Below are 23849 nucleotides of genomic sequence, written 5' to 3' on the forward strand. Positions count from 1 at the left end.
CCTGTTGTTTTTACCAAACCACTATCAAGTTTTTCATCTCTTCTTCTGGTGCCAGCACGTGAGCTTCTATATAAATATAAAGAGGGTCTAAAACTATGGACCACTAGCCCCTGGGCAATGTCTTTGATGTGTGATTATGTTTAGCTGCTGGCTGATTATGGTAATGGAGTTGAAGTGATCAGCAGGCAATGATGCCAATATTTCACTGCAGTGGATGTCAAATGACATATCTGTTCATTCAAAAGTTCAAAGCCTCTTGTGACAACAAAATTACATTTTCTCGCCTTAGAAAAGAAAATGACGGTTTAACATTTTATTAACTTAGTGCTATCAGTTATTTTTTGGCTCAACGGTGAGCATTGTTTTGTAAACGGGTTTGTCTGTTTTGTGTGTGTGCAAATTCTAAAAGATGTGTACATGTGATAGGAACGATATGGAAATATTCCATTCGATGTCCTGTGCATCATTTTATCATCATATGCTAAGATGATGATGTGGTCATCTGTCCATCACCTTTAGCATGCTGAAATGTATTTTCTTTCTGTGTCTGTATGTAAGTAGTGTCCATCCATCCATCCATTATCTATACACCGCTGAATCCTTTGCAGGGTCACGGGGGGGGCTGGAGCCTATCCCAGCCGTCTCTCGGGCGAAGGCAGGGGACACCCTGGGCAGGTCGCCAGCCTACCACAGGGCTACATATACAGACAAACAACCACACGCTCATTATGTAAGTAGTGTGTAAATGATTATTAATTGTGTCATGTTGACTGTTACTGGTCATGTGAGGAAGAGAAATAGACACTGAATATGTAGCTTTGACAGATATTTAGTAACTTTGGTCACACAGTCTTATGTACATTTCTTCATCTGAGGTGACTTCTGAGGTTCATTAATATACCTTGATTGTATTTCCACTTGAAACTACATTTCATATAATGTTTTAAATGACTTTGTGAACAGTTTGTGTTGGTATATAAAGTTTATGTGAAAAGCAATACAAAAATACTTGTATATAAAATGATTTTGGATGACTTCATGGTTCAGTTGTATCATGATAAAAGTCACTATAACTGTGTTGGAAACTACTGATAAACCCTGTTTACAGGCTGATATACCCCCTAATGTGCTGATGGTGCCTGCTCCATATGAGCTTCAGATGTGTCTTTCAGATTTTAAATGCACTGAGAATCTCTGTAATACAGAGAGGTTTGTTTCAATGAAAAAAGCGTATTGTGAGTGCTGTTCATGTCATTGCAGAATGTACCGTGTTGCATGTACAGTATGACATTGTTGGTATGAAAGACTCACTGCTTATAAATAGGTTGCTTCTTTACATTGGCAACAGATTTGTTTTTTGTTTGCAATGGATTTCATGGTCTAGTTCCTCAGCAACAACGACAAAAAAATACATAACGACATCCATAAAATTTTTGAAAAAATGATCCTCTCTGTGTGTTTATTTGAAACCATGAGCAGAAAAGTCTTTGTAAAATTATGAAATGTCAGCAATTTAAATCAAATAGGAGAAAGTGAGTTCAGTGTGGGTTAATGTGCATTTAAGACCCACAACGAAGTTTTAATGATGTTAAAGGTCCAGTGTGTAGGATTTAGTGGCATCTAGTGGTGAGATTGCAGATTGCAACCATTGAAAACCACTCATCTCACCATCTGGTATGATGGCCACGGAAAATGCGAAAGACTCTCTCTAAAGCCAGTGTTCAGTTGTCCGTTCTGAGCTGCTGTAGAAACATAGTGGACTCCATGGAAGAAGACCTGCTCCCTCTATAGATTTAAAGGGCTTATTTTAAAGCCACAAAAACACAACTATTCCAATTTTCAGGTCATTATACACCAATGAAAGCATAACTGTGAATGTTACATTACATTTCTGCCAATAGATCCTCTTAAATCCTACAGGCTGGACCATTAATGCTAACAGCACTTCATCAGAATCTCTCTCATTTACTCACATGTGTGACTTATAGAGTCAAGCGAGTTTCACTGTAAATATCTTTGCATTTTATCATGAATGAGAGTCCAGAAAATTCAAGTAATTTCAGAATTTATTCTGGTCATAGAAAACAAACAATTTGGCATTTTAAATAATTAAAAAAACATTTTTTTTAAAAGAGCATAGTGATGTCAGCACACACTGAATACGACTAATGCAGAAGTATAAAGTCAATGCGGTATTGCAGTGAACAAGTGGTTAGATAAGATATTCACATAAATATTCTTTCAGAGGAAACTCCACACTGAGGGTCTGCTGTGCATCTGCTGTTATGTGAAGCTACCGTGATGTAACAGCCTGCTAGTGTAGTGTCGTAGTGTGGTCAGTAAACAATTACATTTCCTTTTTTTTCCCATTTGGCATCAATTTAAGCCAAATGTTGAAACATGCTGACATGTCTCAGAGCACTGTAAACTCAGCACCATTTAATTAAGAACTAAAGCACAAACAGGTACTCAAAGCCCTTGAAAAAAAACCTTGAATTATACACACATAAATACTCTATTTTTAATGGCAACTACATTATGTGACTGCCAGCATTAAATAGATGTTTGGAAATTCACTCACATTTAAAAGCACTAGATGTTTATGAACTCAAATGGTAACTATACTGTATGCATGCTAAGATATGACAGATAGCAAAGGCGTGGCTACTAGGCACAGATAAACATTTGGACTCATCTCCCTCCCTCTGGCCTCCTAGTTTTACTTTAATTTCAGTAGATTCTATCAAAAAGATGTATTAAATACTCCACATCAAGCTACATGTGAGTTTTGTGTATAACAATCAGTTGCTGCTACTAAAAACTATTTTACTAAGCTACAACAAGGGCATCGTGACGGTGAATATCAGTGATCTTAAGCGTGGTAGTGAATACAATCATTTACATTTCAGAAGGTACATTAAAGACAGTCATATTACTATTAGCAGCTGTGACTGGAGTCTCAGTGGTGCGAGGTTTGTGTTCAAAGACTGAAAATTCAAGTTGACACATCAGGAGATGATGAGTCACCAGTTAACCCAGAGAGTGCTGCTTCTTCAGGCTGTCTGAGCGCCTCACTCTCTCCTCTGGGGTTCTTCTGTACCAGCTCCTGAGAGGACACAGCCACTGTCAAACTGTGATGACTAGAAAGACATCTTTTAAAGCCAAAATCCATACATTTATGTGCATCGCTGCCTTTAGTGTGAGGTGAGTAAAAAGATGTTGGAATTACACTTTATTATTTAAAACATTCTTTAAAGTTTTGGGGTTTTTTTAAGCATCATTAATTAGGACAGGAGGAACCCAGCAAGACAATCAACCTTTTCTCAGTGGTGAAGTAATGAGTGTTTCTTCAAATGAATCACATATGACGATTTATGACAGCAATTATATGACAAGGAGCAAAAGGTTAAGCATGGTGAAAGAAGTACAAGTACTGTATAAACTCACCCCTGGCGGTTCAGTTGGCCTAGGACAGGAGAATTTTGGCCTTGGCTTGGCTTCAGGACTCTAGGAGAGAAAAAACAGTGTATCATAAATGTGATTTTCTGGGGACAATAAAGCCAAGAAAATACAGTATAAAGCATGAAATAAAAGAGAGGTGATAACAAATCGCCACTGCACCTGCTGGTAGTGGGGCTCTTTGGCTTCTGCTGCATCTTTCGAGCCTGTGCTGGGGATTCACCAACCCTAAAGGAGTACCAAATACTGATCAGTGGATCTCATCATTGAAAACATTTATATCTAAACCCAGGCTGTGTTCCTCTAATCCATCTTACCTCTTTTTCCTATCCAGAGACCTCTGTGTGGCAGCAGACAGAGCCACTCTCTCCTTTGGGCACTTTGCTTTCTCCTGCAGGTGCGACACAATCAGTATAGAAGTAGTATAGTTTATGATGGAAGTACTAACATTGACCGCATAAAGCAAAGCGTGTTATAAAGCTGCCACAAAACAGTGCTAGAGGCTTTACTGCAAGTCGCTGGAAACTTGAATTTCCTTGAAAAGAGGAGCAACACGTCACCCTCCTCTCATTAAACACGGCTACATGATTAATAACTAGCTAATATTTTCAGGTTACCATGTCTCGTAGCTTCCTCTCTGCTCTGAGCTCCCTGTCCTGCTGCAGCAATGCCAATCGATCCCCCAGAGGCATTTCAAAGAAGATGTCATGGATGTCATAAAGGGCTGCACGTAACTGAGGGGCAAAAGATGCAAACATAAACACAAAGAAAGACGGACCTCTGCTGGCTGTAGACTGTAACTACTCAATTCATACCTGGGCTCTAACTCTCTCCTGCAGGGAGCGATCTTGTGCTGAGTAGGTGCCTCTTTTCTGTGGAGCTTCAGTCTGGAAGGAACGGATGAACTCCTGTGTATCCTAAGCACACATATATACAGAACACACTCGCCTTATTACACTCACATCACTGTTTTCAACTGGGTGTACGCATTTTTACTGTGTGTTTTTCTGTGTGTGTGTGAGTGTAGTCTCACCCTGATGGTTTGGCGCAGGTGTTTGACCTTCTCTGTTTTGAGCAGTCTGCGTGTGAGGAATCCGCGAATGATGGCGCCTATTCGACAGAACGCTCTCTGCTGCTCTGCTGTCAGAATCTGGAGAACACAGCGCAGGCGGGTTTGAGAACACCATCTATAGTATTGTATAGACACACATAGTCACACACACCCTCTTGCCTACTTGGACACGCACCAGACATAGCCTTGCTTGAGGTTTGCTAACTACCCATGTGGGCCCCCACAGATAGACGGGAGGCTGGACAGAGGGAGAGGACACACTGGAATTTACAGGACTGGGAAAACCTGGAGAAAGAAACAAACAGATGCTTTCAGTGTAGGTGTTTGACCTTCTTTGTTTTGAGAAGTCTGTGTGAGGGATCAGCAAATGATGGCATCAATTTACGTTGTTTAAATTTTTAATTAAGAGTTGCTCAAATATTATTGTCCTGTGCAGCAGTAAATACAAATTTAGCTTAGAATATGGACAAAAAACTCCAGTATTATGTATTGAAGGGCAAATATTAAGTGGGCAAAGAATAAAACATACAAACTCCAACACAGTAGCTAATGAGCATGGTGACGTGGTACCTATACTGTGTCCAGGTGATCGCTCAGACGGTGTGTGGGCAGGGCTTAGTCCCGGGCAAGAGGGGCTCACAACAGGGCAGCTGTCACTCACAGACCTGCAAGTCCACCCACAAGCATCCCCGCTCAAAGGCCGGACACAGCCCTGCTCCTTCAGTCTTCTCTCTGTCTCCTCGAGCTCCTGAACACATGCAGTACACACACACACACACACACACATTTCAGCACTCTTGTAAACAAATAAATTTAAAAAATCTATCTACTTCTATTTTAGTTATTGTGTGACTCCATATGCTGACCAGGCGGAGGCGCTGTTGTTCTTTCTCCTGCTCGGCCAGGAGCAGAGACATCTGCAAGGCGTGCTCCTCCTCCAGACGCCTTTGCATGTCCTCCAGAGCCTGCGCTCGCCTCTGGGTATCTTCTGCTGATGTGCACAAATACATACACGTAAAATCATTTATCTTTTACTTTCCTTCACTTTCCCTGCTTCTCTATCATACAATATTTAACCTAAATACTGCACGGGGAGAGACTCAGTGACACAGTTTCACTCTGTAGATTTTAGTGAAGAAAGTGCACATTACTGCAAGTATTCAAGAGAGACTCGCCTGTCTTGCTGGTCTGTGCCTCAGCTGCATTTCTGAAAACAGCCGGTGTGATCCTTCCACTGTTTGTCCCCTGAGGGTCGTCATGCTCCATCCTGAATGTGACCTGAGCCACGTCAGGAGTCACGCGTGGCCTCAAAAGAGATGGTGAGGGATTTTCTACCTCATACGACTGGTTTAAGGGCACTGCAGGGGTGCGCCAACTTGGAGCCTTCCATGTAACTCCTGCCATGAAGCGAGGAACCCTTTCCTGGCTGCGGTCTATGTGCTCAACTCCAGAGTGGTAGCTATGCAACTGGCTGTCCAGGGTGTGGCAGCGCCGGCGAAATCCTGCAGCCAGATGGTCGTGTCCCTTTGGGCTAGGCCCTGAAGCACTAACAGGGCTACAGGTTTCCTGCACTGGACTGGTACCACAGTGGCTGGATCGACGACTGCCACTCTTGTGAACACTGGCCCCACCTTCACTCCCCACTGAGCCCCAGTGATCGGAGGACTTTGTGGCCCCTGAGAGAGCTTCTACCCATTCAGCCATTCCAGCACCTTCCCCTGACCTTCCCGGGCTTCGGGGAATAAGGTCTGCTGGGCCGACGGGAAACGAAATATGAATGTTCCCTGTAGACACTGGGCGTGGCCTGCGTCTCGGTGGGCGGGGACTAACGCTGGACTCTGGACTGGGAAGACGAGCGTACCGGTCAGGTAGACTAGGTGAGAGGCAGCCAGGCTGTTGGGGACTGGGGTCGTACAGAGTTTGATGCTGGATTTGCGTCTGAGGTGGGCCAATAGGGCTATGGTGCAGACTGAATCCAAACTCAACGCCTGTGGGGGGCACAGGCGTTGAGTTCATTGGACTGCAGCTCTTACTCTCCTTGTCAGAGGCAGTCTCAGGCGGGGGAGTCCTGGTGACTGTGTGGACAACTTTTGACCCCTGCTGATTCTGCTCTTTCTTGACATACTCCCTTGATCTCTTAAGAAGGCTGTCCAAACTAATATCCTCCTCCTCCTCTTCCTCCTCACTCTTCTCTTCCCTCTCCACCATCATTTCCTCCACTCCCTTGAACCCATTGAGGGTGGGGGTCTCAGGGCATGGCGTGGCAGGCTGATCATTTGTCTGAAGCCTAAATCCAGGGTCTCTGGGAAGTCCAGGAGAGTCAGTGACCAGGGTGTAGCCACTGACTGTTGCAGATTTAGAAGCTGGCAGGTTTTCAACCTCTTCACTTGGCGCTTTATGTGCCTGTGCAGAGATAATCATCACCCATCATCAATCAAAAGTGGCAATTAGGAATTACCAGCTGATGGCCTTATGTGCCGTACGTCTCCAAAACTGCACTGGTTTAAAGCAGTTAATTACTGACTGACATCCAGACAATTGAAAAGAAAAAAACATCAGATAGTCCAGTGTTGGTTCCCATCTCAATGTCAGGTGCCTAACTTGAATCTGAATGTCACCTGTAAAGTACATTATCTAAATTCAGACTTTAGAATAACCCATTTTGTGATCCTAAATCTAATCTTAACTTGGCCCGCACCTTATCACTTCCACCATGACAAAACTAAGCAAACCGAAGATTAATCTTAAGTAAGGCACTCAATGCTAACATGTTATTACCACACGTCGAAACTGAGCCTTTCGAGGATGCACCGTTCATAGAAATTTCAGAAGCAGATTGTAGAAGTAGAAGTATTGCTTTGGATGTTGAGTTGACAAAAAAGGGGCCGTCATCAGGTAAAAATAGTACAGCTTACTGGAGACAGTCAGAAAACCTGTGTTCAAGTCTGTGAATGCCACTAGAGATTCTGGCACAGACTGTAATTCAGTTTTGTGTGATACCGTGGGACTGACACACAGACCTATTTCATATTTGGGCATATTGCTATACTTTCATAAGCATTTGGATGTGGTATACTACCTATGTTTTCTATGGAATGGACTGATTTTGCTATTTCATTTCACCTATTCAATACACACTGTAAGCCTACAGAATATCAAATTAATTTCACCAAACATCCTTTATATACTCCCGCCCAGGCCTGTGACCAGGACCATACTCTGCTACTGACCTGAGCTTGGTCCAGTATGTCCTGAACCTTTGCCAAAAGCTTGTTCCTCTGCCGGTTCTGCCTGTTCACCTCCAGCTGGACCGCCCTCTGTCTGTGGTCACACATCTCACTACGCTGCTCTGCATTCAACTGGAAAAAGAGAAAAAATTAAACACTGATTCAAGACTGGTTAAGAGGTCGTTATAACTATGTTTCCAATGCACAAAATGTCAAATTCTTTTCACTTATTACTGCTGACACAATCACTCCTCTTCCTCTATATGTTAGTGTCTCCTTTGTTTGAGTGGAAGAGAAATCTCCATTAATCTCCAAACTGGCTTCCTCACCATGTAGCTATTCCTGAAAACATGTTTTTTTCAGCCATCAGTAGCAGATTCTGCTGACTAAAATCAAACAGCCTTGGTGTTCCACATCATCAGTTATCTCCTCTCTCCTTTGCCTGCCAACTGCTGATCTAATTGGGACTACTCAGCCCACGTGTTTCAGATATATCCTCAAAAAGAAATTTCCCCCTGAATGTTCCCTTTGATTTCATTTAAACTGTGTGATAAGGTATCTCTGTGCACATCTGTGTTGCATGACTGAAATATGTGTCATAACATCCTTCTCATTGTCACTGTGACTGAACAGCGTAAGCAGTGTTTTCTGTTACTATGCAGCATCGAGATACAAACCCACAGCAGAACAGTGACAGACAAACAGACGCTCTATAGAAACTATGAAAACATTTTGCCATCTGCAAACCTCTTAAACACATCCATTAGTCATGCCCTCTGTCTATTTTTGATGAAGAAACTTGGTCAAGCTTCATTTTGTGTTCTCCCTTCAGATAGCTTGTCATCTTTGTTTATTTTTTTTCCTTACCAGAGGCGAAAGCACAGCTCTTCCATGGAAGCATATGACTGAGCGAGCCTTCAGGGACCACAGTGGCTCACATGTCCTCTTCTTGAGCTCCCCCTCCTCCTGCAGCATGGCCAAACTCCGCAGACAGAACTCCTGGTAGCTTTCCATGTCTGGACACCCGCACATCCACACTCTGAGCGGGGAGCACACACCATGTAGCCTCGTCGCCCAGCTGTTGAATCAAACAGAAAGTGTGGGATCAGATGGACGTCCACAAGCCAGTGGGACGTGTGAGTTTAGACTGGGCGTGGATCACTGGAGGAAATCTGGGATCGTAAGTGGACGAGCATGAAAAATCGCCCACAACAAAAGAGGGTCTGTCTGCCTTTAGTGGTTTTATCACACTCATCACATTCCTGCCATTCCTCTCTGTCAGACCTGGCTGGCGACTGACTTCCATTTCCGTGTCTCTTAGATATGGAATGGAACCGTGTGTCTAATCGATACAGTTTCTATTTCTGACATGCCTGTCAGCAAGTGGGTGGTACAGACCCGTAGCAGACAGGTAGGGTAACGCAGGGCGTTAGCCAAAGCTGTAATATGGAGAGAGTTACACCATAAATTCAGTGAAAACTGCTTTATAGTTAGTGTCAAACGTTTACACTGCAGAGCTCTTCCTTTAAAATCACCCCCACCTCTTATTAGGCTTTATTTCAACCGGGGGTCCCTACGACGCTGCCCGCAACCCGGTGGTCTTCAGTCGCATAATTACAGTAGCCACCTCACACTGATTCATTACAGGCAAGTGACAGCACGGCAGAGGTGGGATTGGTTTTCTTTTTGTGTCCAGCTATTAAAGGGCAAGCTTGATACCGACAGTTTAGACGGCTAAGAGATGCTCGATGTTACGGCACCTTTCGAAGCCGTAACGGCGCTGAAGTACAGATGTGCCCTGGCACAATGACAGTTGATGCCTGTCGCCCCTTTACGCCTTTCTTACCTTCACAGCGGAGAAAAAGTCATATGTCCTTTCCTTCCTACCGACCGCGACTGTTACTCACGCACAAATGTCGCGGGGAAACAACGAAGTGCGGCTGCAAACACCAACCTTGCGTCTTTCCTCCCAATCTCGGGTTGCCCATCATCACCGCGTTCGACTCTTCCGGTCTCCAACAGCGCCTCCTAGCAACAGCGCGTGGGCCACGTTCCAATACGCTCCACGCGACCTGCTCACGCTGCTTTAGGCTGAGGAAAGCTGAACGAGATATTTTGCCGAACAGTTCGCTCACATTTCTGTCTGAAATAATTTAATTGTGACAGAAAAAGTGTATCCTATTGTCAGGTGAGTCTACAGGCGGCCATGGGGCAAAATGAGCTGCTGGGCCCCTATTAACTCCCAAGTCTTCCTGCTCTCTCTGCATTGTGTACAGTATTCCTATTCTGGAATTTTGCATGGCCCGAGTTTTGCAGTATCTTAACCCGATTAAACACAGCTTACTTTATGTATTTGTTCCATGTACGCACATCATAAGATGGAATGTTGGCCTTAAATACTGATAAGAGCTCTCTTCAAGACAGGGCCTTAAGGCTAGGTAACAAAGCAGATCCACCTCAAGGCCCTTGTTTCAGTTGAGATTGCTCTTAAGTAGTGCATATTCCAAAAAATCCCAAACAAATGACATCACCACAATCAGTGCCACAAAAAAGCCTCAGGCCCAGGCTGGCTCTTGGTGGCCCCTGGGGATCTAGAGCCCAGAGGAAGCCGCCTGCTTTGCCCATATGGTATTATCATTATCTAAGCATTGTGCAGGTAACAACATCACCTTGATACGCCTATAATCATACTTTCGCCTTTGAATATCAGTATGATGAATGCACTACATGTTCATGACTGTCTTTCAGTTAATTAGCGCAGAGTTCTTTCTCTTCTTTTTACATATTGGAGAGCAGTGACCTGTGTATATTTTTTAAGTTGACATGGATCCATTCTTGATCATTCAATTTTGCAGCAGTATATGAGCAGGCACTCTTGATATGTGTGCATTTGTTTTGAGGCATTTGGGTCACAGCAAGGGAATGGTTGACAGAAAACTTTAATAAGCTAAACCAACATCATGTTCAGCCATGACGGCAGTTCCAGACTGTTAGAAGATCATCTTACAACCTGAAGCATCCCTTTAGTTTCCTGTTCAGCTCAGATGCATCAAGAAGATTGTCCACCGATGTGCTGTCAAGTGTGCCGATCCCGGTACCTCCAGGGATGAGGGAGCTGTCCAAGGTACGCAGGGTATTTGCCGTTCCTAATTTTAGGAATCTTGGCAGCAAATTCTGCTATTATTGTGCAATTATTGTTAAGTCCCAGGTTTACTGCAAGTCAGTTGGTTGTGTTAATTTAATTAATTTCACATTTGCAAGGAAATGTGAAACACTTAATTACAGTGTCAACTACAGTTCACCCTGTATTATTAGGCAGTTTTGTGGCCCTGACTCATAAAGAGGCAAATTTTTAGATAATTTCTATTTTAATAATATATGGTCACATGACATATATTCCTAAAACAAAGGTGTTTAATCAAAATACCATTTGATTTGAATTTACAAATGTTTGTCAGTTAGACCGAAATAATTAGACCGACTGTTGATATACCACAGCTCTGACACATAGGGCAAATATGTTAGAAAAGATTCCAAATAGTTATATACTTACATCAAAGTAGACTTGTAATATACACTCATGATTAGCCCAGGCACATGTTTTTCAATGATGTCTTTATTATAGTGACACTCAGAAACACACAGTCTGGCAGTAGCAAGCAAAAGTGGCGTAGGTGTTTTCACAACTCATCTCTTGAGCCAACGTGTGAACCTGAACGTGTAGGTCGCGCAATGCGCACATTTTTCCTGTTGTCCTGAAGCAGAGCTTCAATGTCACTTTGTGTAAAGGTGCTTTTTTTGGAATCCTGTCACAAAAGTTTAACAGTGTTAGTTTAGTCTAGTTAGGGGGAGTTTAGTCTAGTTAGATGGATCTTAATGTTTATATGTTTCACAAATAGAATCATGGCCTACCTCAAAAGACTGGCGTTTCACCCCTACACATGCTGTGGACTGCTCATAACACAGGACTATATGCAGATGCTTTGGTTCCTTATTCACCAAAGCTACATGGAACTGCTCATAATGAGATTCTGAAAGGGGATTAAAAAACAAATCAATAATTAGAGTGTAAAAAAAAAAAAGCAAATCCATTGTTATTTTATTCTGATCTTACCTAACAAGTGCATGCAGGAGGATCTCATTTTGTCCTTAGAGATGTGGTCATGTTTGTATGACAGCAGTTTCTCACACACACCTCCACTGATGAGGCTCTCAACTACTGTCTGTCTGCTCTCAGATGGGGCTTCCTTCAAGGCTTTCTCAATCTCTGGAGGGCGGGATGCATATATGCACATATGCTTTTGTTAACTTTCTATGTCTAAAAGAAAATACGAAACCATACGACGAACAAGGGACTCTGTGTTATAAGAAACCATTAAGTCAAAAGTGTCGCATTGGTGATAATTCATTCAATCTAATGTAAGCTGAAAAGTTATCCACCATACCTTGTGCTGCTGTTAGACAACTCTCACAATGGGCATCTGTTAAAAAACAGCCAGTCAACAAGCTACAGACACCACCCAACTAAAACCAAGACATGCCAAACGGCAAATACTATTATGACTGAGGAAATCAAGCTGGGAGAAATGTAATGTTTGACTTACAGCGTTCTGTGTCATTAGGCCTCACAGGAAGAAGGAAGCACATACACATTACAAAAATTTGGATTTTCATTGTCAGTGACTGCAGCCCAATGTGCACACTGTGAACTAACAGCTCTCTACACGCTAGGAAAGAGACGGGAAAGCAGAGCAGTCAACTGCGCTCAAGCTCAATCATCTTTCCTTTCACATAATGTTGTCATGTGATTTTGAGGACAATGGGATCACATCACCATCATTCCACAGACGACAGGGGTCCAGTTTTTCAGGTTTTTCTCTGACTGTTTAAAGCTGTTGCTCACAGACTGAGTTGTTGCTGGTCTTTGAACAGGGGTCTAAAAGTACCCATAAAACAATTCTAGAGATACTGTATTTTTAGCAAAAAAAAAACAGCAGCTGAAATACTAAAAAGATTATTTTGTAAAAAGGTACAGGCAATCACTTAGTGAGTGAAGTACACAGTTAACTGACAAAGTAATTTGTTGCAATTAATTTAGAAAATATTATATTTTTGAAGTATTTTTTTCTAGCACTTATTAAGGTTTATTTTTAGCTATTATATGACCATAATCAACACAATTACAAATAAGTGATAGCCAGGATATCAGTTTGTTTGAGCTTACAAGTTTAATGAAGCAGTACTTAATTTTTGTGCAGATTCCCCTCATAGGTACAGACATACCTTAACTCAAAAGGTGAGAATCAGTATTATTAATATCTTAGGAAATTTTCCTCAAACTTTGTCACTTTAAATCTCTTCTTCTTCCTCTTATTATTATTATTATTATTTTAAAAATATTATATTCGTCATCATCATTAATAGTGTTGTAGTAGTAGTGGTGGTGGTGGTAGTTTTTAATCTTTTTTAATTAGTTAGTTTCACGGTTAGTTGTTGTTTTTACTAACTGCCACTAAGTGGTGCTGTATTATATCGAAAGCCAGATTCAAGGCGTTTCGACAGATCCCATATATGGTCATTTTTACCATATAAGGATTGACGCTTGTGACGCTGGCGTTGCAACGGAAAATATGACCGTGTGCGGGAAAGGCGAACGTTAGAGCAAGGTCCTCTTTTCAGGGGAGTAAATGGAGAATCTGGACGAACTTGTTGGAAGGAACTACATGATAAACCAGAAGGACACCCCCCAGCGTTTACCCTCAATAATCGGCAGTCAGAGCCCACATGTGAGTAGTCATGACTTCTGTGTTGATAATTATGTAAATTGATTTCACATGTGCAATCCTGAACTGTCATGAGAGGCTACAACTTATCTCCAGTCTTTAGTTTGCTGATGGTATCCATGACATTTTGCTGTGGTGCAGCATATTTGGGGACACGTGTTGTATCTTCCTTGCGCCTTATTTTAGGTTTTACTGATTAAAAAAAACACATGAACACGAAGAAGAAGCCCATAGAGAGGCTTAAAGACTGACTCCAGCTTTGTTTTTCCTGCCCAGCGCCGTTGGACCTAGCTAGCAGGGGGCTAGGCTAATTTCTTGTACACTTCTTTCTTCGTTCAAATCTGTCACACAGTCGCAATTTGAAGACTATCTATTTTGTTGTGCAGCAGTAACTACTGGTGTGTTTTACTAAACAAAATGGGTTTTGTTTGTCAGTGACAAGCATGAGCATGGTGTCGTGGTGTTTCCCTGGTCCAAGGCTGCTCCAGGCACACAGGGCAGGAGTTATGGCTTGAAGAAGAAGGGTATTGGAAAATAACAAGTACATTTACTCGAGTATTTTTAAGTACCATTTTCTGATGCTTTGTACTTCTTCTGTGCTGCAGTTCAGAGGCAAATATTGTACTTTATAATCCGCTACATGAATCTTGCTACAGTTCACTTTTTGGCTTGTGACCCCTCATGGGAAAGCAGTGGGTCTCATTTCAAACGTCTCAGTTGTTAGCAGTTCCACCAATTAGCCCCCGTAAACATCTCTCAAATGTGTCTCAACAACAGTTTGTGACACAGCAAGGACAATTTATTCAATACTTTATTATTCAATCAATATTCAATATTTTCAAAACAGCAGAAAAAGTCCAAGAAATTACCAGTTTTGTCGCAGAACTGAATCATTTCACAACCCCTTGTTCACAAGACTTGTGACCTATTGTAGGAGACTCTGCTGGACTTAGTAACTAAAGTAGTTTCTATCACCACTTTGACCAGTAACAGCAGTAGAATCCTGGTTACTCACTGATGAATCCACATTGACAGTCTTTAATGGTATACTAGAGAGGAGCCATTTTGCTGATAATGCTTTTGTTCTTTTAAGCAAAAGCTCTGAGTACTTCTTCCACCACTGGGTGTTGCTCACCTGACACACCTACGTGAGAAAGTTCTTATAGAAGTCTTATCTAGGCTGAGACGGGGTGTCATAAATCCTGTTGTGTAGTCTATGGCAAAGGGAGAGCCTGCCTTCTGCTGTTGATGTCTAAAGGTCACTGTGAGATTGGACCTCCAAGTCCATCTAAGTGAAATGTACAGGCGGTTGTCCAGCAGATGGTGCTGTGCCCACAACCTTTTATGCTCTCATCAGTACAGTCATGGGATCCAGCTTCAGTTATCAGTCATAATTTATATATGTCTTTGGAACATTTCCTGTTTGCATGTTGTTGGACTTTGAACCAGAGGCATCCAGTTGACGGTGTGGTTTAAACCAACACTGCCAACACATGTATGATAATATAACAGTGTAACAGAACACTGTTGTGCTCACTATGCAAAATTGCCCCTTTCAGACTGTTACTTTTTAGAGCCTCCAAGGTCCTGAAAGATGTTTTTTTATCCATGCACCCAGGATGATTTTTTTGCACACAAGTTACTAATCTGTGAGGCAAGATAAGATTTTTATTTTATTTTTTTGAGACTTCAGGTACTCCTGTTAGTTTGTTGCAGGACAACAGCAACTTCATTATTCTTATTAGTACATGATGACTTCATGCAACAGTCTAATCAGACACGACTGAAAACACTTGTGGTTATATGATACCTTTCGTTTATAATAATGCATTATATTTAGTAAGATGATCGTATGTTTTGTATGTTAACTAAAAGTAAGTAATAACTATTTCTATTTCTATTGATGCTGCCTGTAACATTGAATGTCCCCAGCTGCAGGTTAATAGAATTTACCTTACTTAATCTTATCTTATCTTAACTGTAGCAGCTAAATGAATGTATTGGTAAGTAAAAAGTGTGATATTTCCCTCTGAAAATAGTGGAGTAGAAGTCTACATTAACATAAATTGGATGTATTTAATTGTCGTACAATTACCTCTAGATCATTGGTCCACACTTACAGGCGTTTTGAAGCAACTCACTCATTATGTTGTTTGCTGATGAACATTTTTGTGAGCAGTGTCCATCACTGAACACTGTAATGACTTTTTTCCCTGTTGCATTAATGCAGTGGTTCATTCATCTTGTCACACTTCAGAATGTTTGCACCAACAATGCTGATACCACGCTTTCCTCTTACTGCTGTCTAATGATTAGTTATAGCAACTTTGTTTCAGTGTTGAATGGGGCATAAACAACATGGAGTATAGCAAACAATGAGGCCATTTCATCTATTTTTCTCTGAGAATTTGTGGGAGTTACAGAATTGGTGGAGCAGTTAATATTCAACCACTGAAACTTACACATTGGTGGGAAATTTACTGGTTTTGAGACAGCATTTACACTGTTGTGTAGGGCTTTTTTCCCATTTTTTTCTCCCCTTTGTTTGCTTTGGGGGGTTATTAAAAGTCCTGACTATGTTGGCAGGACATAGTAATGACTTGTTCACCAAAAAACAACATTGGTTGCTAAAAATGTATTTTATATGGTATTGTACATTAATTAATGAATTAAAAGCAACATGGTGTGTGTATGTGTGTGTATATATATATATATATATATATATATATATATATATATATACACACACCTTGTTGCTTTTATGTCATCCATCATTCATGGCATCATAAATGTGTTTTAAGGTTGTTTTGGTGGCAGATGATGATACAGGGACTCCAGTTTCAGTTGAGATCTTCTCCAGGGGTTCAATGTCAACTTAAACAATAGTGTGATCCCTCTGAGTGCACGGAGCCCCAGCAGCCGTCCGGGGCATGCCGCTGCACCAGTGCTGCTTTCCTCCAATAGATTTGAAGTGTGCGCCCCGGCCGACAATAGACGGCCTGGGAGTGGGAGGATCAGCTCAGCAGCGATCCTTCTGGCTTTGTTAGCCCGGGAAGCCATTTTGGAAATCTGCTTGTTGTGCACTAGCATAACATTCACAGGCTACTTGCAAACTTTTATGTTTTTACGAGAAAATAACGTTTATGGTCTGTGGGACAGCAGTAATGAATAACGTTTGAGTTTCCGTGCGTCGGGATGCTGGCAGAAGTTTTTCCACCTTCCGTGTTAGTAATGTGAGGATCTGTTCCCTTTGGATTACGCTCTTAAAGAATAACAACATACATGGACTCTAACCACGCGGGCAAGTTGACAAGCTATTAGCCTATAACAAACATCCCATACGTTAAATGTAGCTGCAGTTTTCTGTCTTGAATGTGTCATTTCGTTTTCTCCGGATCTATTTTGTCCTTGCTGAGCTCCTTTACCGACAACTAACGCAACGCCAGGCCTTATTTTCTGGAGGAATTTGTACACATCTGCGACATTAACTGTTAAATATGTTATCCACCATAAAGAGCAGTGTTTTGACTGGGAAATGTTAAATGGACCTGTATGGTAAGGAATGGGAATAGTGCGTCGTCGCACAAGCCTGTAAGTCAGTGCTTTCGTGAGTGACGGCGTTGTTTAAATACATGGCGTCTAAATTTAGCACTGGGCAATATGAGCACGTAACTGCGCTTATATGTCATTTGGCCGGACGCTGTCTGCAGTTATTATTAAACTCAATATGCGCTGTGAACACTGTTGTGACAGCAGGACGAGTCTCAGGACTCAGCCGTTCGCCCTCTTCGTCGCAGGTGGTTTGCGTAAAGGAGCTAGCAAAACAAACGTGTGAGTAGAAACGCAGCACTGAGGTGTGTTGCGTGTTGAGACGGTAGGGGTGTGTGTGTTGTGGCAGCATGGTCTGTTATTGTTCAGCTTGTCGCCTGATTCATGAGCTCAAGGATAAAATGCCTTGAATTAAATTACATTTCTGACACTATCCAGTGACATGGACAGATCTAAACTGAAGGATGTATTTTGCCCTTGATTAAAAACACCTATGGTCAAACCCCAGGTTAAGAGTTTACACCATGCCATCCCTTATTCTCAGCTGTCATAGATGAGGCACAGTGGATGTGCTGTAGGAGGTTTGGTATTTGATTTTGGAGTACCCACATTCAGGGCTTGCATCAGGATTCATTGCACCAGTTGGCTAGTCAAATAAAAAACAAACAAACTAATCCTGGCTGAATTAAAGTAGTCCCTTGGCTTTTGGATATTTGTTTCCATTTATCCCTCTATTCAGCTTGGAGACTTGGATGCGGATTTGAAACACGATAAAGATTATGAGTTGAGATTTTGGTGGTGGATTTTAGGAAAAGCCATCTGTTTTATTTGCCGCCCCGGCTAGGCATTACCTCTGTGTTTGATGGAATAGCTGAGTAGAAGTCAGAGCAGGAGTTCCCTTCTTGCTCAGGATAATGAGGACGTTTTGGCCACATGGATAGAGCGGTATGTTGCATGATGACTCAGTTGCCAGTTTTATTAGGTACACCTGGCTAAAACTACTGTAGTCTAATACAACAGTCCTGCAGTAAATCCTACCTTCGTAAAGTTAGAATGTTCTGTTTTTGAGTAAACAGTTTTTAGAGAGGCGTTGATTCAACTCACTGATTATTTTGGAGGATGTAGTTTTTGGTGTGGTTGGATTTTATTGCATCATACAGAGACATGTTTCTATTATTTAGCCCAGTGGTTCTCAACATTTTTGACTAGGGTCCCCTTATGCATGAATCAGCATCTACTTGTGGCTCCTTGTCACATTGTCTCAGCTGAGTGGCTTGCAGTGCCGCCAAAGAGTTTTGCCCCTAAGCTTCTCACATGGTTGCTTTTAAATAACTGTTGAAAATATCTAGTATTTTATAAAAAATCAAAGATTAAAATAACCAAAATTTGTCGATTGGAATGTTAATTTTTTCCTCTCCATCAATCATCGACAGCTTCTCAGATTTATCTTTGAAGGGGACATGACCATAGAGTTGAATTAACACCTCTTTCAGCAGCTTAAACCAAAAACTTAATGCTATAACCTTTATGAATATAGAACTTATTGCAGGACTGTTGCATTAGTTTTAGCTTGATGTACCTAATAAACGGGTAGCTGTATGGTGTAGTGTGTTACGATGACAGTATTTGCACAGCCTGTTCACATAATGCAGGTTTCACTGCGAGAAGCTCAACCCTCAGACCAGTTTTTTTCCCGCCCATTGCCTAAAACTCAGCCCCACCCCTTGCTGCTTCCTTTGGTTTCATAATACTGCTCTCTCTGTGTGCGTGGAGCTTACCCGAGAAGTCGCTGTAGGAGTAGCTGTCCTGGTGTAGAGTCTTCCTAATACAACAGGAGAGAGAATTGTCATTCTCTCTGTTCTGTATTTCCCAGCCATTCCTGTCAGTTGCTTGCCGCCGGTTTGCCGACCAGAAGGGAGACAAGTCATTCATTATAGCTTCAGTGCCGTCCATAGCGTCCGTCAACAACCAGCCAGAGCCAGCATGCAGGAAGAGGTCGGCCAACTCTCGTCCACAGTAGCATTGTTGTTCCTGGGGAAAAGGAATGTCCTGCAGCTCTCATTAGGGCCTGCCTGTGCTGGGCTTTCTGACATGGTTTAATAGCATAGCAGTAACCGGTGGTTGTGTTTTCTTGGAGAGCAGCCCAGGGAATAGCACTAGAATTGATTTGGGAACTGGCAGGGAATTTGCTAGAGCTGTATTGCATTAAATATGCAGATTCTGAATCTGCATTTAAAATACAATTGCACAGTGGCAGAACTTGAGCTCATTAGCAGGACTAATTTGTCTGCAAGAGACAGGCTGAACAAGGCAGTGCATGCGTTTTTTGCGAGTGTGTATGGAAGTTAGTTTGTGCTTGTCATCCCTCTGCACCATGTCAGCTTTGGCTAAAGAGTCCTATCCTTTGCATCCTGACTCTTGCAGTCTAAACAAAGAAGAATGACCATGGATTTTTCCCAACTGCACACATATACGCCGCCACAGTGTGCTCCAGAGAACACCGGATATACCTACTCTCTCAGGTGAGACCTCAGTGTTGTGCTGCGGTACGCTGGCTGCAGCATCAAACAGTCAGGCCTATGGCGCTTCAGTTACACCCTGCCTGTCATTTGTGACTCCATGCAGCTCAGAAAATTAACTCTGAATGAAGCCAAATTATCCTTGAGACCCTGCTGTTGCATTTTAATCAGCTTTTAGGCTTTGAAAGTGTAGCGTCAACCAGCTACTCCATATTCCATTTGCTCTTGTCTTGTTTTTTAGCATATTATGCTATTAAGGGCCGTCAACCTTGATGCTGTTCTAATAATGGTTGTCAGTTTACTCATGTCATTATGACAGTGTAATATAATGAAAGGTTTCGTAGCTGCCAATTTAATGCCAGAGGCTGTTTTGCATTCACTACTTGCGTGCTGGTTTTCTGTGTCCTGTTTAAAAACCAAACCTTAAAAGCGATGAGTCGACTGTATGTTGTTTTAAGGGTGCAGCTTGCTTCGATAGTGGAGCCCTTTTTCTCAGTTAGATTTGAAATTGGCTACAAACACAATTACAGCATGAAATATTTTTTTTTTTTTAATTTTTAATTGAATTGTTTTGTTTTTAACTGTAAGAGGTTTTCTAAGTCAGTCACTCTTTTAAAAAAATCCCGTGGTTGTGGTTTTGATGACTCAGCCTCATGATTCAGTTGGTGTGTGTTTATATGCTTTGTAGGGAATTGGGAAAGCTTGCACAGGGTAAAAGGAGCTTGTACCCTAGATTTCTCGCACATGCTTTTAATATGTTGTAGAGTCAAGGTGCAAACTTAAACCTTTTTTTCATCTTAAAGGAAGCATGGTCAGTTTTGGATAAACAGCACATGCCATTCCTATAATACCAACCTCTCCTATCGTACTCCTCATCCATGCATTGTTTCTTGTCGTCAGTACAAATCATACCATAGGTGTGGTTGACACTTCACAGGAAGGCCTGTGCATGTGAAGGAATGTTGCTGTCTTCAGTGCTGTCACCATCGATGTCAGTAGCTCTCAGAACAGAGGCATTTGGGTGTGTAGGTTTGGTAATGAAATATCACCTTTCCCAGCTCTTAACTCACTTTCTGAATTTAGGGAAAGGAAGAGTAACTGCACAAGCAGTGGCTTACCAGTATTTAGGTGAAAGTATGTACGTGTCTTGTAAAAAAATCAAGTTCGAACAAAGACCTCTCATTAGGTTTACAGCTGTGTTTTGCAGAAATGCAGAGTACACTGTGAAAACTGCAGATGCCTTATGTTGAGCGCTCTCCCATCTAGTTGAACAAGTTCAGGCTGCCATAATAATTATATGTCACATAATGCGACTATTGTATTTTTTTTTTTAATATTCTGTGCTTAGATGTCAGCATGTCTTATCGTTTATAGGTTGTGGGTATGGCATTGATGCACAGTGGGAATAGGCCTGGTGTTTTCATGCTGAGATGTAGATGTTGTTCATGCTGAGGTTGTATCAGAACATAAATGGCAAAACAACAGGCAAACAAACCCTTAACATTCCTATGATTTCAATTCAGCTTTATGGCACCAAAAGTGCTTTCCAGTAATGTGAAATCCCGTCTTGATACCCAGTCTTGTGAGTCACACTGTGATCTGAGGCAAAATAAGATGAATGTACAAAAGCTCGTTTGACACCCTGCTGGAATCTGCCAGGTAGACTGAAAGGCTGGAACAAGCTAATCGTGTTCCTTTGAATACGGTCAGCTGAGGAGCTATTAATGAACCTCACAGTCACAACCATGGCCCTGATCCCGGGATTAGACTAATAGTTTATGCTTCTTGACCAGCTAGTCGAGAGATCTGTGGTTGTTATTAGGCTGTGTGAACTGCAACTGAGCAGCTAATGAATCTCTGCTGACCTGAGAAATAAACTTGATGAAAATTAAATCATCTAACTGATGGCTTTCACGTGTCTTTGTCTCAGCCTACTGTATATTCTAAGTGAATAACAGCAACCAGAGAGAACATTTTCTATTTGCTACTTGTTCAAAGTTCAGAATCACTATCAACCCATCAGAGAGCCTGACAGCTGATTGTGTTCAGACTTCGGAGGGTGTCTGTGACCTACAGTGAATACAAGAGAGCAGTGCGGAGACGGACGGGGTCAGGTGACAGAAACCGTTGGCCCATCTGTTGTCAAAACTCAAAAGAGCGGCGACACGTTTTGTGGCATTGAATGGTACGGGAGAAAGAGGGAGAGGAGGCCAGCTGAACACCTCCTGTGTCTGTCTCACATACAAACCAGGGAGAGGCCATCAGAACTTGGACCACCAACCTTGCGTTAATGTAATTTATACTGTAAATACAGTGAGGGAAACGTTTTTTTTCACAGATTTATAACCAAGTAAGTTTTTTATTAGTGAATTGGTGTTTTTGAACTCTCTCACTTCCTCACAGCTGCTCTCTCACTCACTCCCCTTCACTTAGCTCTTTACATGACTGATTTAGTGTTTTCAATAAGGTAGACTATCTACGTTTTGGTAGATACAAAGCAAGATTCATAAGTATGGTCTTGTTTTTACAATGTCTGTATCATTTTGGAGATATGAAAACTGTTGGGTGTGCGCTGAGGTTTTTTTTTTTTTTAATAAAAGGCAATGTCAATTGTGAATACAGTGTCTTCCACTCTGAATTCACATGTCTTAAATAATGTAGATCAGTTTAGCTGAGTCTTTAGTATAGGAGGATGTGTTTTTCTGACCTAATCATAGGTTTCTCATTGAATTTTCGCACTTGTTTGTAATTTTGAACTTAGACTTGTTTACAAACAGGTGATGCTTCTGGAGTTGTCATCCATATTTTGCTAGTTATTTTTTCAAGATTTTGGATACTGTACTTTCAGTAAATTCAGTTCAGAGAGGAAAATGAGGCACATTATATTCACTTCTTAGTGAAGCTATTTAGACAAAACTGTGTTCTGTTAATTGGAGGAAAGGGTTGAGAGATGTGACAGAATAGATGGAAATACTATAATTGGAATCAATGTGTAACCTCATAGTTCTTTGTAACACACATACACACACACAAGGTCTTTGATACACGATCTTTGGTGATTGGTCTACAATTTAGAAAAGTATTGATAAATTGATCAATACTTTATAAATGTATAAATTGATAAAACTTTTCAATTTGCATCTCAGCTGGAAGGTGGTACAGTGGTTCTGTGTTTCACCACTAAACTGTTCCACCTCTTGAAAGGCAGTGAATCCGCCCATCTCCCCACTGAAAGCAGTTGCGTGTGCTGTGTATTGTATTGACCTTCATATTTTATGATGGTGGAACTGGGTCAGTGGGGCCTCTGGTTGGAGTGTTTTTTTCCCCCTACAAGTGAAACTGAACTGTGCCAGTAGTAAGCAAAGCAGCAGAGTTATCTGATGCTTTGTGTGGCTTTCTGTGAATAGCAGCAGATAATTAATGTAAATGATGGAAACATTGTATGAGTAATATGAGGTTGAAAAGGTACAAAGTCAACCTTCCATCCTGATAAAGCTGGTTAAAGCTGCAATCTTTTTAAGACCATTAATTTAAAACGTTTTTGAAAAAGCTGACTAACATAAATCGGAGAGTGTATATGAAATACATTTGGTGCTGTGACATTTGTGCATGCCAGTCATGCTCTGCAAGACGAGGTTTAGGGATGCAACTAAAGCTGTGTTTACTGAGTGCCAGTTGGGCGGTTGTTGTTCACGCTGCTGTCACAGTTGTTTTGACATCTGGTACAAGTGTATTTCAGTTCATGCATCACTGGTCAAGTGCCAAGTAAATGGCAGCAGCTGGAGTCTTATTCTCTTTCAGGGTTAAACTCAAAACAATGCAGATATTTTTACTGTACTACATTGGGAAGGTCCCTGTAAGAACTCCTTGCATGCATTTAAGCCTATGTTGTGATATTTTAGATATAAGAGGCATTTCTGTGTCTGTATGAGCCAGGCTGGTGTGTTACAGCATCTGTTGGTAAATGGTGCATGTCCAGCCTCTGCTACTACTATCACAGTCTCATCCAAGTCAGGGAAGATGTTTGAGTGGTCTCCGTGGCAACCACGGCAACATGAAACGGCACACTATAGTGCTATAACGTGGAGAGCGAAGGACGCCACAGAGCGAGAGAGAGTGGGGCACAAGGAAAGTGCTGTCTGTGGAGGGAAAATGAGGGTGGGCTGGTATGATCATAATCACAGTGCCAAATTCTGCCCACCTGGAGATAGTCGGAATGGAAATTTGAAGGCTCTTTGCT

General features: G+C 41.8%; 2 protein-coding genes across 5 annotated transcripts in view; one reads left to right on the plus strand and one right to left on the minus strand.

The window, feature by feature from the left end:
• Positions 1 to 2054: 2054 nt before the first annotated feature.
• On the minus strand, positions 2055 to 9735 carry LOC121621081 (centriolar coiled-coil protein of 110 kDa-like). Its single transcript, XM_041957392.1, has 14 exons — positions 9605 to 9735; positions 8626 to 8836; positions 7762 to 7890; positions 5707 to 6934; positions 5398 to 5519; positions 5102 to 5279; positions 4707 to 4816; positions 4493 to 4609; positions 4275 to 4376; positions 4077 to 4193; positions 3777 to 3850; positions 3622 to 3687; positions 3448 to 3507; positions 2055 to 3106 (listed from the first exon to the last, which is right to left on the minus strand). The coding sequence occupies exons 2-14, from the start codon at positions 8788 to 8790 to the stop codon at positions 3031 to 3033; spliced, it is 2544 nt and encodes an 847-aa protein (XP_041813326.1). The 5' UTR covers positions 8791 to 8836; positions 9605 to 9735; the 3' UTR covers positions 2055 to 3030.
• A 3711-nt stretch (positions 9736 to 13446) lies between these two features.
• The window catches only part of sun1 (Sad1 and UNC84 domain containing 1), a 29722-nt gene continuing 19319 nt past the window's right edge, over positions 13447 to 23849 (plus strand). Inside the window, exons 1-2 of one of the 4 annotated variants that reach the window (XM_041956781.1) lie at positions 16617 to 16842; positions 19515 to 19612. In XM_041956781.1, coding sequence (XP_041812715.1) covers positions 19530 to 19612 — 83 coding nt within the window. In that variant the 5' untranslated portion in view covers positions 16617 to 16842; positions 19515 to 19529. Of the gene's footprint in view, positions 13545 to 16616; positions 16843 to 18869; positions 19086 to 19514; positions 19613 to 23849 lie in introns of those variants that run through there. The other 3 variants (XM_041956782.1, XM_041956780.1, XM_041956784.1) reach the window with 3 other exon arrangements.

The sequence above is a fragment of the Chelmon rostratus genome, chromosome 17 (genome assembly GCF_017976325.1).
Source record: "Chelmon rostratus isolate fCheRos1 chromosome 17, fCheRos1.pri, whole genome shotgun sequence".
Classification (NCBI taxonomy): Eukaryota; Metazoa; Chordata; class Actinopteri; order Chaetodontiformes; family Chaetodontidae; genus Chelmon; species Chelmon rostratus.

What these genes read in the sequence shown, in the direction of transcription:
- LOC121621081 (XM_041957392.1), bottom strand. Translation starts at nt 8,790, where the DNA reads ATGTGCGGGTGTCCAGACATGGAAAGCTACCAGGAGTTCTGTCTGCGG. An exon ending in GAGCTGTGCTTTCGCCTCTG is followed by an intron (nt 7,891 to 8,625) that starts GTAAGGAAAAAA and finishes CTCTTTTTCCAG; the next exon opens with TTGAATGCAGAGCAGCGTAG. An exon ending in GGCCAACTGAACCGCCAGGG is followed by an intron (nt 3,107 to 3,447) that starts GTGAGTTTATAC and finishes GTGTCCTCTCAG; the next exon opens with GAGCTGGTACAGAAGAACCC.